The 13,922-nt window shown below is 46.2% G+C and overlaps 1 protein-coding gene across 8 annotated transcripts in view; it reads left to right on the plus strand.

Moving 5' to 3' along the window:
- Positions 1 to 13,922, plus strand: part of STK36 (serine/threonine kinase 36) — a 28,636-nt gene that overhangs the window by 7,465 nt on the left and 7,249 nt on the right. For 3 of the 8 annotated variants that reach the window (XM_079924765.1, XM_079924764.1, XM_079924767.1), the window contains 15 exons: positions 96 to 345; positions 1,774 to 1,867; positions 2,161 to 2,330; positions 2,490 to 2,677; positions 3,187 to 3,289; positions 4,676 to 4,822; positions 8,185 to 8,367; positions 9,543 to 9,640; positions 10,085 to 10,190; positions 11,891 to 12,041; positions 12,228 to 12,355; positions 12,886 to 12,990; positions 13,347 to 13,445; positions 13,532 to 13,620; positions 13,788 to 13,851. In XM_079924765.1, coding sequence (XP_079780891.1) covers positions 96 to 345; positions 1,774 to 1,867; positions 2,161 to 2,330; positions 2,490 to 2,677; positions 3,187 to 3,289; positions 4,676 to 4,822; positions 8,185 to 8,367; positions 9,543 to 9,640; positions 10,085 to 10,190; positions 11,891 to 12,041; positions 12,228 to 12,355; positions 12,886 to 12,990; positions 13,347 to 13,445; positions 13,532 to 13,620; positions 13,788 to 13,851 — 1,975 coding nt within the window. Of the gene's footprint in view, positions 1 to 95; positions 346 to 877; positions 926 to 1,070; positions 1,332 to 1,773; positions 1,868 to 2,160; positions 2,331 to 2,489; positions 2,678 to 3,186; positions 3,290 to 4,675; positions 4,823 to 8,184; positions 8,368 to 9,542; positions 9,641 to 10,084; positions 10,191 to 11,890; positions 12,042 to 12,227; positions 12,356 to 12,885; positions 12,991 to 13,346; positions 13,446 to 13,531; positions 13,621 to 13,787; positions 13,852 to 13,922 lie in introns of those variants that run through there. The other 5 variants (XM_079924768.1, XM_079924770.1, XM_079924766.1 and 2 more) reach the window with 5 other exon arrangements.

A 13,922-nucleotide genomic window follows, 5' to 3' on the forward strand; every position in this document is an offset into this window, starting at 1 on the left:
AAGCACAGCATCTTAACCACTGGACCGCCAGGGAAGTCTCTCTTGTTTTTATTGAATATCTTCTTTTTCCATTTTGATTCCATCATCTACTGCAGATTTGCCCGGGCTATGAGCACCAACACGATGGTGCTGACATCCATTAAAGGCACACCACTCTACATGTCTCCAGAGCTGGTGGAGGAACGACCATACGACCACACCGCGGACCTCTGGTCTGTGGGCTGCATACTGTATGAGCTGGCAGTGGGCACTCCTCCCTTCTATACCACGAGCATCTTTCAGCTGGTCAGCCTCATTCTCAAGGACCCTGTGCGCTGGCCCCCCACCATTAGTCCTTGCTTCAAGGTGATGGATACTGAAAGACTGCTTTTGCATCAGAAACCTGTCTCCCTCTGCCCTGTTCCCTTTTCCACAATTTTTTTCCAGAGCTGGGGCTGCACTTTGCAGTTACTTAATTGATGCAGGAGCTGGGGCAAGCTGCCTTGCTTTTGTACTGCAGAGCCTTATTCTGGGAGGGTGATCTAAGGTGTGCCCAATTTGGTAGTAGCAGCCCCTCCTTGGGTCAGGCTGTCCTTTATCAAAATGGAGAGGTAATTTCAAGACACCAGAAACAGATATTGGTCCCTTTACACACTCTCTATTCTACTAATTTCCTATCAGATGCAATGGCCGAATGATTTCCAGATTTGCCAACACAGCTGTCCTCTTCCTGAAAGAATCTTTAGATATCCAAATGGCCATAGCTGATGGGGCTAGCTCACTGATTAGGGGCAGAGGATAGAGATGGTGCCTGTCTTTTGCAGTTAAATCTCAGCAGGCCGGGGTGGGGGTGGGGGGAGGGAGGAAAAGGAATTGACCTTTTTTATTTTTCATCTAGGGCAAGATTTGAGCCTTCAATAAAATTTAAATGCAGCCTTCTCCCAGGGTAAAACCTCATGATAACTTTCCTTTGTTTTATCTAAGATGAAAAGAGACAAGTTTCTCCCCAACCTATTTAGCTGGGGGTGGCCCAAATAATTATCAAAAAGAACCTAAACAAAGGAAGCATAATTGAGTGATATCCATAAGATATACATTCTCCCTTAGGGCAGACATGCAGGTATCTCCAGCAAGAGCCAAGGTGTAATGATCACCTTGTTTTAGAACAAGGGTTGTAATCTACTAGTACCTTCTATTCCTATTTCAGGCCCAATTGAGGATTTCCCCAAGGACACCTTATAACAGATGTACCCTTTTCAGACAGTCTCCCCGCCCCTCCACCATCTGAAGACTTGCTGAAAGATTTGTTTTTGAGTGCTCCCAAACACATCTTTACACAATGACTTATGCGTGTGAGTGTGCTTTTAACTGTAAGTGCATTTGTTCCTACCCAGCACAAACAAACCACAGTCAAAGGGAGGGCAAAGTGAGCAGTTTGGGACCCCCTTGAATGTTTGCTTTCTGAAGATGATTGTGAAGATGACATCCCTCTCTTTCTCTTCGTTTTTTTTCACTTCTTCACAAAGCTGTTGACATTGAGATTTCTGGTTTTACTTTTGGGGTTCTAAAATGTCCATGGACAGGAACTGGGGCTCCCCAGAAGGTGAGGCAGTGAGGTCTGTTCATGATTTCAGCCAGGGAAATGAGGCCTAAGGATAGGATTAGAGAGGGCGTGATTAAGACCAGCCAGTCTGTTGTAAGAATGCACTCAGGAGTCTTGGCTGGCCGATTCTGATGAGTTTGAGAGAGCCTGTGGAGAAGTGAAGGCTGATGGGGTATCCTTTCTCTCCACAGAACTTCCTTCAGGGACTGCTCACCAAGGACCCCCGGCAGCGTCTGTCCTGGCCAGACCTGTTACATCATCCCTTTATTGCTGGTCGTGTCACCAGTGAGTCCTTAGGGTTCCCAGGGCTCTTGCACTTCCCTAATACTCTACCCAATGCAACCCCTGACCCCAACGTCTGGATCCAACATATATTCTTTTCCCCACCAGCTTGAATTTTCTCCCTAGCCCTTTGCATGACCCTTGCCACTTCCCTTGTAACCCCAGTCCCTCTTTGTCACTTTGTCAAAAGGGTCTCCTTCCACAGAAGCCTGGAGATGCTGAAGTTGTCTCTGGCCAAATGGAAACAGTGGCGCAGCTCCAGTGTGATCACCTGTCCCCCTCTTCTCTCCTTGCAGTATTAACCGAGTCAGCAGGCCCAGATTTGGGTACCCCATTCACCAGTCGCTTACCCCCAGAACTTCAGGTCCTAAAGGACCAACAGGCGCATCGTCTGGCCCCCAAGGGCAATCGATCTCGCATCTTGCGGCAAGCCTATAGGCACATGGCTGAGGAGGCCAAGCAGAAGGTGTGTGGGGCAGAAGGGCATGTATGACATAGCCAGGCTAGTGACTGGGGGAGTTGGAGAAGGAGGGTGACTCTCTAGGGTTGGGAAGGGGCCACGAATAGGATTCATAGTGCCTTATGACAACCAAGTAGTTCTGACTCAGTGTCTCATTTCCCGCAGAAACACCAGAACCCAGGACCTGCCCTCGAGCAAGAGGACAGGACCAGCAAGGTGGCTTCTGGCACAGCCTCTCTGACCAGACTAAAGGCCACTCCTCAGGAACCAAGTCTCTTGACTGGGGTCTTAGGCTCAGAAATGAAGAGCAGCTGGGCTGAGTGGAGGGCTGGAGAAGCTCCCCCTGCGCCTTGGTGAGGAGGGTAGAACCAGGGATTTATAGGATGAGGTCGCTTGCAGATCTTTGGCTCCAGTCAAAGCAAATACAGCATGGTCCCTGTCACTCACTACTGCCTAAATGTAGACAGGGCCCTGGGAGTCTTGAGTCCTGGGTGCCTGAACCCTAATTCCAGGTATTGATACTTTCCTGATTCATCAGGAAACGTGGAAACTTTCCTTTCTCTATGTCTCAGTTGTATTGATTCATTAACTGAAAAGGAAAGAATCATCTCCACGCAAAATGGAAGATTATTTGAGAAAACCGCCAAGGTAGCTTTGAGAAGAAGATCCAAAGTGGGAGGGCAGTCAGGGATATGCGTGTAGTGGACCTATCCTGTCCTGGCCAGATCCTAGAAGGAGGTCTCCTCTAGCCAATCCTATATGGCTTATTTTTCATTCCTATCCTGGATGTAGAGGGAGGGATAAGTTCATGAACTCTAAGCCTCACAGGTCTGGAACTCATCTTACTCCCTGCTTCCTCTAGCAGGGAAAACTGGATCACCCAGGATTGTGAGCAAGCATTCCCAGAGCTGAGGCCAGAGGTGGTGGGCCAGCAGAGCCTTGATGCAGTGGACCTAGAAAATGAGGTGAGACCTAGGGGCTCCTCCTGGCCTTGTCCCTGCCATGTGATGTTGAGTCTTGGTAGATGTTTTCTAGAACAGTGATTCCCAACCCTCCAAGGAATAGCTCCCTTTGTGTTAAAAATTGCTTTCTTATTATTTATAGATTTTACTTGCATAGTATCTGAACATTTAATTATCAAAAATTGGAGTACATAAGTAAAAAGGAAAGTCCCTCTTGAGCCTTATTTCAGTCCCAGAGGTGTCTGTCTCCTTCCTAACTTTTTGTGCTTTTTCATATATTTATATATATGTCCACATAGAATATATAGTTTGGCTGTTTTTACATTACTGAGTTCATACCATATGTATCGTTTTGCCTCATGCATCTCTTACATGATCTGTTCTAGAGATCTTTCTACATCTACTTCAATCTTTTGTTTTTTTAAGGTTTTAACTTTTTATTTTGAAAACATTTCAAACTTAAATAATAATTGTGAAAATAGAACCAAGAATTCTTATATACCCTTTCACCCAGATTCACCAATTGTTAAAATTCTGCCACATTTGCTTTGTGGTTCTCTTTCTCTATATATGGACACATCATCTTTCTGAACCATTTTAGGGTAAGTGCAGACATGCCCCTTTACTGCCAAATGTACTTTAGTGCGTATTTGCTAGGATCAAGGTGATGCACTTGCACCACCTCAGTGCAATTATAGAAGTCAGGAATTTGACACTGATATGATCCTGTTACTTAATCTACAGTCCATATTTAGATTTTGCCAATTGCTCTGGTAATGTTCTTTATAGCAAAAACATGTTTTTCCCCCAGTCCACAATCCAGTCCAGTGTTAAGCATTGCATTTAGTTGTTATGCTTCATTAGTCTCCTTTAATCTGAAACCGTTCCTACTCTTTCTTTGTCTTTCATGCTTGATAGTTTTTAGGTGCACAGGTCAGTTATTTTGTAGAATGTTCCTCAAATTGATACTTTTGCATAATTAGATTCGAGTCATGCATTTTTGGTGGGCACACTACATAAGTGATGCATTGTCAGTACTACAGTCTTTTTAACAACTTCTTAGTATGTCCTAATATGTATGTGCCATGGTTGATTATTCCCTTACTGACTGGCTCTATGATGTTTCCAATTTTTTTTTATTATAAACCACGCAGTGGGTATCTTTCTAGGTGTCTTTTTATGCACACCTGCCAGTGTTCTCCAAGAGACTTTTCAAGACCCCTCATTTACTGCCAACTCTACCTTTTTAAACGGGTGGCTGAAAAAAATACATCTGTGCCAAAGGAGTCACTGGCCTTTTGCAGTTACTTCATGATTCCCCAGGTTGGGAGCTACTACCCTTGAACCTGACACACTCCTCCTGACCTCCTTCACTCCCTGATGCCTCAGGAGCCAGGCAACGATGATGCTGAGTGGCGGCACCTGCTAGAGACCACTGAGCCTGTGCCCGTCCAACTGAAGGCCCCTCTCGCCCTGCTGTGCAATCCCGACTTCTGCCAGCGCATCCAGAGTCAGCTGCATGAGGCTGGAGGGCAGGTAACCAGCAGAAGCATACCATGGATGAAACTGGAGACTGTTTTCACAGATGAGGCATTAAAAAACGTTGATTGACATAAGGAGAAAGGAAGTTTGTCCCTTTCCTATTCTCTTTCACTCCGTCTGTTCAATTCAAGGAGATTTGCCAACCTCCTTTAGTAATACAGAAAGAGCAGACCTTGGGTTTTTCTTTCTGAAGGGAAAAGTATTCCTCTAGAGCAGGGATCAGCAAACTTTCTGGTGGAACTTTTTTAGGCACTGTTGTCCAAGAGGAAAAAATGGAGGATATCATGTAACGACTTCTATAATGAGAGAAGACACATTTCCACAAAATTTTTGACAAAATTAAAAACATGTAACAATTTAAGTGTGTAATATTTTCTAATGCAGGTATACTAATGAGAAGAATGAGATTCTTTTTTAGGGGATAACATCTTGCTTAATTGGTGTTCATAATTAGTATTCTCTCCTACAAAGCCTTTCCTTGTGTCTCTGAAATGGTGATCTTCTTTCCTGGGAACTCACCGAAGTATGTTGTGTGCATCTCTCTCTCTTTTCTTTAAAGTTTTTTTTTTTAATTTTATTTATTTATTTAGGCTGCGTCAGGTCTTAGTTGTGTCATGTGGGATCTTTCGTTGCGGCCAGCGGGCTTCTCTCTAGTTGTGGCGTGTGGGCTCCAGGGCGCGTGAGCTCTGTAGTTTGCAGCACGTGGGCTCTCTCGTTGAGGCGCACAGACTCAGAAGTTGTGGCGCGTGGGCTTAGTTGCCCCGCGGCATGTGGGATCTTTGTTCTCCGACCACGGATCGCACCCGCATCCCCTGCATTGGAAGGCAGATTCTTTACCACTGGAAAGAAGTCCCTTTTCTTTAAAGTTTTAAAAAATAATTTTTAGTAAATTTACCAAGTTGTGAAATCATCACCATAATTCAGTTTTAGAATATTTTCATCACCCCAATAAGATGATTCTTAACTATTTACAGTTAATTATCATTCCCACTCCTAGTAACAGGAGACTACTTTCTGTCTATTATATTTGTGTTTTCTGAACATTTCATATAAATATGATCATACAATGTATAGTCTTTGTGTCTGACTCCTTTCTCTTAGCATAATTTTTTTTTTTTTTTTTTTTTTTTGCGGTACGCGGGCTTCTCACTGTTGTGGCCTCTCCCATTGCGGGACGCGCAGGCTCAGCGGCCATGGCCACGCGCCCAGTCGCTCCACGGCATGTGGGATCTTCCCAGACTGGGGCATGAGCCCGTGTCCCCTGCATCGGCAGGCAGACTCTCAACCACTGCGCCACCAGGGAAACCCTTAGCATAATGTTTTTGAGGTTCATTCATGTTGTAGCATGTATCAATACTTAATTCCTTTTCATTGCTGATTAATATTCTGCTGTACGGATATATCACATTTTGTTTATCCATTCCACTAATTGATTGAAATTTGGATTGTTTCCAGTTTTTGGCTTTTATGAATAATGCTGCTTTGAACATCCATGAGGAAGCCTTTGTGTGGACATATGTTTTCATTTCTCTTGGGTGTATGCATAGGAGTGGAATTGCTGGGGCATATAGTAAATTTATGTTTAAGATTTTAAGAAACTGCTGGACTATTTATTTTCCAAAGTGGCTGCACCATTTTACATTCTCACCAGCAATGTATGAGGGTCCTCATTTCTCCACCTCCTTGCCAACATGTATTACTGTCTGTCTGTCTGAGTGTAGTCATTTTAGAGAGAGTGAAATAGTATCTCATTGCCATTTTAATTCACATTTTGCTAATGACTAATGTGAGCATCTTCTCATGTGCTTATCAGACATTTGTATTAATATTTCTTCTTTGGTGAAATATCTAATCATTTCTTTGGCTCATTTTTAAGTTGGGTTGTTTTCTACTTGAGTTGTAAGAATTCTCTGTATCTTCTGGATATAAGACCTTTATCAGATGTATGATTTGCAAATATTTTCTCCCAGTCTCTAATATGTCTTTTTATTCTCATAAGAATGTCTTTTGAAGCACAAAGGTTTTAAATTTTGAAGTCCAGTTACCATTTTTTTCCTTTGTGGATTATACTTCTGGTGTTGTATCTGAGAAATCTTTTTTAAACCCAAAGTCTTGAAGATTTTCTCCTATGCTTTTTCTAAAAGCTTTCTAGGGCTTCCCTGGTGGCGCAGTGGTTGAGAGTCTGCCTGCCGATGCAGGGGACACGGGTTTGTGCCCCGGTCTGGGAAGATCCCACATGCCGCGGAGCGGCTGGGCCCGTGAGCCATGGCCGCTGAGCCTGCGCATCCGGAGCCTGTGCTCCGCAACGGGAGAGGCCACAACAGTGAGAGGCCCGCGTAAAAAAAAGCTTTCTAGACTTTTAGCTCTGACATTTAGGTCTCTGACCCATTATGAGTTGATTTTTGTATATATTGTGAGGTAGGGATGTAAGTTCATCTTTTCACATGTGGTTATGTAATCATCCCAGCACCATTTGTTGAAAAGACTCTCCTTTCGCTCTTGAATTACCTTGGCACCCTGCACCTCTCTTTTGGCCCTTATCTGTCCTCCTTGTGTTGGATAATTTTTCAGTGGGGAAAGAGGTTAACAACTCTGCCTCCAGGGTAAAACTTTCTGAGTTAGAATTCCAGCCAAACTACTGTGTGTGATTATTGACTACTTACTTAACCTATCTAGAAGCTTCAGTCTCCTCGTCTATAAAATGGGTAATTGTATTTACTTTACAATCACTAGGGTTATTGTAAAGATTAAGTGAGTAAATAAGTGAACAGATTCAGAACAGTGAGTAGCATATTGTAAAGCGGTTGATGTAAACGTTAGTCTTCTTTTGAAGAATAACCTTTTAAAAAATAACCATTTAAAAATATAATACTGTCCTGTATAAAAATAAGTGGTAGGTAGGATCTGGCCTGCAGGTCATATTTTGTCAACCCCTGATCTAGAGTTGAATAATATTGTTTTGTCTATCTGGAGTTGAGCAACATTGTTTTGTGCCCATTGTTTTTAATTTTCAGAAATGTGTGTGTGTGGTTTCATTTTGTTTTAAGGTGAAGGGCTGGAGAAGGGAGGGAGCAGATAGGAATGTCACTGGGTCTGTCACTGACTGAGGGGAGGTGTTCCCCCCTCCCCCCGGTTTGGTCACCTCTAAGTCAGGTGACCTGGCCATCTATATTCCCCTTTCCTGGTACACTTTCCCTGTTTCTTTGTTCTCCTTTTCTGGGTTTTAGATTCCCAAAGAAAGGAATGAGAACATTTGGTCTGCTTTGTCAACATCTTGGGGACACTTGGTATCTGTGACTCTCCTTCCTTTACCTCTCATAATATCGATTACTGTCTCTTTCCCTTGTGTCACCCAGATCCTGAAAGGCGTGCTGGAGGGCGCTTCCCATATCCTTCCTGTGCTCCGGGTCCTGAGCAGTCTTCTGTCCAGCTGCGGTGGTGACTCTGTTTCCTTGTACTCCTTCTGCCGAGGGGCAGGGCTCCCCTGGCTGCTGCTCAGCCTCCTCCGACACAGCCAGGAGAGCAGCAGTATCCAGCAGGTAAGCGCTGTGCCAGGAGCCTCTCAAGACTTAGCAGAATTTCTTCTCTTTGGATTTCTTTTCTTTGAATTGCCATCTCTATTTGGCCCAACTGCCTTTTCTTTTCTTCTCCTCCTCTCTAGTTAGTAGATCATGAATTGCAAATTCTCATACCTTCCGAGGCCAGGCAGATAATGTCATCAGTGAAGTAGACTGTGTGTGACTGTATGAATCAGTGGGAATGTGAGAAACTGAGATCTCGTGCTCAGTCGGAACGGGGCATCCTCTCCTCAGCGCCAGCTCACTGTTGTTAGGGGGGAATATGGGCTCAGTGGTGCCAGATCCTGCAGTTTTCCAAGAAAAGCTAGGAATCCAGATTTTTATGTGCAATTTCTCAATATTTAAAGCACTGTGTTTTTTTTTGTTTGTTTGTTTGTTTGTTTTTGCGGTATGCGGGCCTCTCACTGTTGTGACCTCTCCCGTTGCGGAGCACAGGCTCCGGACACGCAGGCTCAGCGGCCATGGCTCACGGGCCCAGCCGCTCCGTGGCATGTGGGATCTTCCTGGACCGGGGCACGAACCCGCGTCCCCTGCATCGGCAGGCAGACTCTCAACCACTGCGCCACCAGGGAAGCCCAGAGCACTGTGTTTTGAAAGGTAAAATCCTAGGCTTTACAGGCCTGATTTTATAGAGCAGGGTACTGAAATTCAGAGATTAACTAACTCACACACGGGCACTGCCTTCTCAGTGGTCATGGAGATGATAAGTGGGAGAGCTAGGAGTGAGTCTCAGTGTCCACGTCCCTGTGCTGTGTCCCGACGCAGCTGAGCTGAAAGGCCGGAATGCAGAAATGTTTAACGTGGCCAAGGCTTGGCGGCTGGAATCTGCACTCTGCCGATGAGTGTTAGTCTTGAGAGTTTTTAAGGAATTTAGAAAAGAATTTGAGCTATTTTGAAAAATAGAACCTCCTAAACTCCAAAATGCTGTTCAGGCCCAAACAAGACACATTTTCTGGCTGTTTACAGCCCGTCGGCCGCCACTTTGTTACCTCTGGATCTCCTCTCTCTGTCCAAACACTCTCTTCCCTCTGTCCCTTTCTGTTTGCTCAGCCTGACTGGATATCTGACACACTTTTCCCTTAGTCTTTGTTTCCATCCCCTACATTGCCCTAACTCTCTGTCCTCTTCCCTGGCAGCAGCATTGGTATGGGACCTTCTTACGGGACCTGATGGCTGTGATTCAGGCCTACTTTGCCTGCACCTTCAATCTGGAGAGGAGCCAGACAGGTGACAGGTGGGATGAGAGACATTTTGCTCTGTTGGCCAGTTTGGCTTCAGTTTCTACCCCCATTTCTTCCCATCCCCATTAGGAAGAGGCCAAGTAAGGAGAAGCCATGATTTGTGCCAGGTTTAGGGGTCAGCTGAGTGACCTCTTAGAGTCCACCTAGTCCTCTTAAGGACCCCGAGACACCTCCAAGTTTGCGCACGGAACTTCAGGTTCTAAGCGTTAGCAGTCACACTAAATGGAAGGCTCAGGGTGTGAATAAGCTAGAGAAAATGACAAAGAGGCCTGGAGGTATGTATGTGCAACTGTGTGTGTGTGTGAGGGGAGAGGAGAGAGAGCACTCTGATGTGTTCCTTTGCAGAGATTCTCCTACCTGCCCTGAACGGACCCATTCACAACATGTGGGCTTTTAGTAGAGAGATGAGAAGAAACCACGGACTCATTTTTTCCTAGCCTACAGGTATTTCAGGAAGCTGCCAACCTCTTTCTGGAGCTCTTGGGGAAACTACTGGCCCAACCAGATGACTCCGAGCAGACTTTGCGGAGGGACAGCCTTATGGTAATCTGCTCCCCCTTCCAGATTTCTGTCTGTGGTTTTCCCTGTGTTTCTCCCATCCTCTTTCTTATGGCTCTGTAGAGTTAGATCGAGGTAATACAACAAATGTTTGTTGAATGCCAGCTATGTTTCATATGCCATCTGAGTAAGAGAAAGTCCCCATCTTCAAGGGATCAGGGCTAGTCTAATAGGAGAGATGTGATCAAGGACAACAGTGTGAAAAGTACATTAGAACTTCATGTAAAATGTAGAAGCACCGCTGAAGAAGACTAACACTACTTGGAGGGTCATAGAAGAAATCTTTTTTTTTTTTTGGACCCGCCACGCAGTATGTGGGATCTTAGTTCCCTGACCAGGGATTGAACCCGTGCCCCTTGCAGTGGAAGCACGGAGTCTTAACCACTGGACCGCCAGGGAAATCCCTAAGAGTCATAGAAGAAATCTTGAAGGAGGAAATCATCTCTGCTAGGATTTGAAGAATGAACAGAAGTTTGCCAGGTGGATGAGGCAGGAAAGTAGGGAGGACATTCCGGGTAGAAAGAGCAACCTATATTAAAGCCCAGAGGCATTAAGCAGTGTGGCCTATTTTAGGGAACTACAAATAGCAGTATTTCTTCTTGAATAGACTTGCAGATCAGCTAGTATTCCCAACCTTGTTTGTCCTACAGACTAGTAACCTATGTGGGTTCTCTCTCCTGGACTCTGGAGGTGAGGGATGGGAAGGGAGGCTTGAAAGAGAAAATAGTTGAGTTCTGACTGATCTCAGAGGAGACAGAGAGCAACATGCTCAAGGAGGGAAACAATTGCCTGGTCGTTGTTCAGACTGGAAACTGGGAGCACAGATTTGGGCTACATTCCTACTTCCAGCTAGCAGCTAGCAGTCCATTCAGTCTCTCTCTTTTTTTTTTTTTTTTAAATTTATTTATTTATTTATTTATTTTTGGCTGCATTGGGTCTTCATTGCTGCGCACGGGCTTTCTCTAGTTGCGGCGAGCAGGGGCTACTCTTCGTTGTGGTGCACGGGCTTCTCATTGCAGTGGCTTCTCTTGTTGTGGAGCACGGGCCCTAGAGCACAGGCTCAGTAGTTGTGGTGCTTGGGCTTAGTTGCTCCCCAGCACGTGGGATCTTCCCGGACCAGGGCTCGAACCCTTGTCCCCTGCATTGGCAGGCAGCTTCTTAACCACTGCGCCACCAGGGAAGCCCAGTCTCTTCTCTTCTGAGAGCCTATTTTAACATCCCCCACCCTTTCCGGTAAGGAAGCTTTTAACATCTAACGTATGTTTTGGCCAGTAGTGACTCACATTATTGGTCAGCACTTCTCATATGTCACTGTGCACTGAGTAGCATGGGGAGTTTGGAATAAATTCCCCACCTCTCGAAATTCTGAATCAATAAGACTGGGTTGGGAAGGACCCATGAATCCCCAGGAATTCTTATACTCAGGGTCCACAGATAATACTTTGAGAAACTCATCTAGGGAGCAGCTGATCAGAATAAAAGGATTGACACCTAAAATTCCTGTCCTTGAAATGTGAAGGCAGATATATGGCACTTTCTGTGTGAGGAATCCTTAAGAGTCCATCAGCTGGTCCCCCTGGGTTTCTCTCCTCCTTTCTCAGGTTCTCCGGGCACTCCTGCTCCTTATGCTAAGTCCAGTCAGTTTTCTGATGTGCCTGCTGTCAACCCTGCCTTGTCTCCCTTAGTGCTTTACTGTTCTGTGTGAAGCCATGGATGGGAACAGCTGGACCATCTCCAGAGCTTTCTACTCCAGCCTGATGACCACACAGCGGGCTGTGTTGGACGGGCTCCTTCATGGCTTGACAGTTCCACAGCTCCCTTTCCACAGCCCCCCAGGTAACTGGAATGGGAAGGTAAGGTTCTCTTGACCTACTTGTTGAGTAGGTCCAGCTCTGCTCTTTCTCCTGCCATTACCTAGAATAAGCCTGGCATTTAGTGAGTGTTAAATAACTATGAACTGAGAGAAAGAATGGGGAATCTTAAACAACCAACGCCTTCCTGCGTTCTTTGCCTTTCTCGCAGGAGCCCCCGAGGTGAGCCAGCTGCTTCGGGAGCAGAGTGAGGATCTGCCTGGAGCCCTCTCCTCGGCACTGGCAGCCTTATGCACTGCTCCTGTGGGGCTACCTGGCTGCTGGGAAGCCAAGGCGCAGGTCTGAGCTACAATTTTTTTGTTCCTGTCCTCCCTGTTGCCAAAGTAGGGGAGGCTGGCCCAGCTTTTCAGAAAGGCAGAAAAACAAGCTTTTACGCCTCCCTTTACTCAGTACTTCCAGAAACAGATGCTCCCACTAGGTTTGAGCCACTTGTAGAACATGATGTAGACAAAATCCCAGAGCCCTTGTTCAGCTGATTAGAGAGCTCAGTGACAAACTGCCCGTGTGGTGGGGTAGCTGATCTGAAGCCACCAGTGATGCTTCCTCAAGGGTTCAAGATTCAGATTTGCTGCTCCCTTTTGGCTAGCAACACTTTCCTCTGTACCTGCTGGCAGTGGGACTTAACTAGGCCTTGCCTTTTGGTTCTCCACTGGCCATGAAGACTGGGAATGGAATGGGGGCTGAGGTTCCTGGTGAATCTGGGGAAGAGTGGCTAGCAGGGGGTTGAGAGTCCTGATTAGTTGGAGATATGAGAGGAATGGGATTGGAATAATGGGAATGGGATTGAGTCTTCAGGTATGTCTCTACAGATCTCCCGGCATTTGGCAAACCAGCTCACTGAAGACAGCAACCAACTGAGGTCATCCCTCATCTCTGGCCTGCAGCATCCCATCCTGTGCCTACACCTTCTCAAGGTACTGCCTGCCCATTAACTCTTGGCCTTTCAGACTTCCTTTTCACCCCAAGGACTAAGAGAGAGAGAAAGAGACACTGAGAGAAATGAGAGACTCCTCCCTTGGAGGACCCCTTTCTGCTTTTAAAATTGTTCAGCTGAGATGGCCCTACTGTCAGCCAGTCCTCAGCAGAACCGAGAAGTGTCCACATCTCACAGTCTTTCAGCAAGAGGCACAAGTGGCCTGAATTTCTCTAATATCCCTAGTTGTGGATACTAGATCTGTCGAGAGGCTAGCCTGCTTTCAGCTGAGCCTTTCAATCTAGGAGCCCAGGGGCTGCTCTGCCTCCCTGACAGACTCCTTCCCACTCCCTTTAGGTTCTCTACTCCTGCTGCCACGTCAGTGAGCCCCTGTGCTGTCTTCTAGGGCGAGAGCCCCTGGCCTTGGAGTCACTGTGGAAGTTGGTCCAGGGCAAGGTAGGCCGGCAGCACGAGTGGGCATCTCTTGGGGGCCCCACCATCTCAATCAGAGGAGCCTCTGGTATCTCGGGTTTCCTTTGTAGGTAAAGGTAGTGGATTGGGAAGAGTCTGCTGAAGTGGCACTGTACCTCCTCTCCCTTCTTGTCCTTCACCTCCAAGATCTGCCTTCTGGGTGAGTCATAAAGCAGCGTCTCTCCACTGAAATCTTCCACCCACATAGCTCACCCAGACATGGATTGTGGGGAGTGACACCCTACAGCCTATCCTTAGGAGGGATTGGGACAGAGGGTGTGAGGGTTTCTGTGAGGGCAGCAGCCTTGATGTATCTCTTTATTCCAGAATGGAGAAGCTAGGCAGTGAGGTTGCTACTGTCTTTACCCATTCACACGTCGTCTCTCTTGTGGTGAGTTTTCAACCTTCATCTTCCTCCACTTTTCACCCTATCATCCCACCCTTCTGCAAGCAGGAGAGTCA

Source organism: Stenella coeruleoalba (assembly GCF_951394435.1).
Source record: "Stenella coeruleoalba genome assembly, chromosome: 6".
In the NCBI taxonomy this organism is placed as follows: Eukaryota; Metazoa; Chordata; class Mammalia; order Artiodactyla; family Delphinidae; genus Stenella; species Stenella coeruleoalba.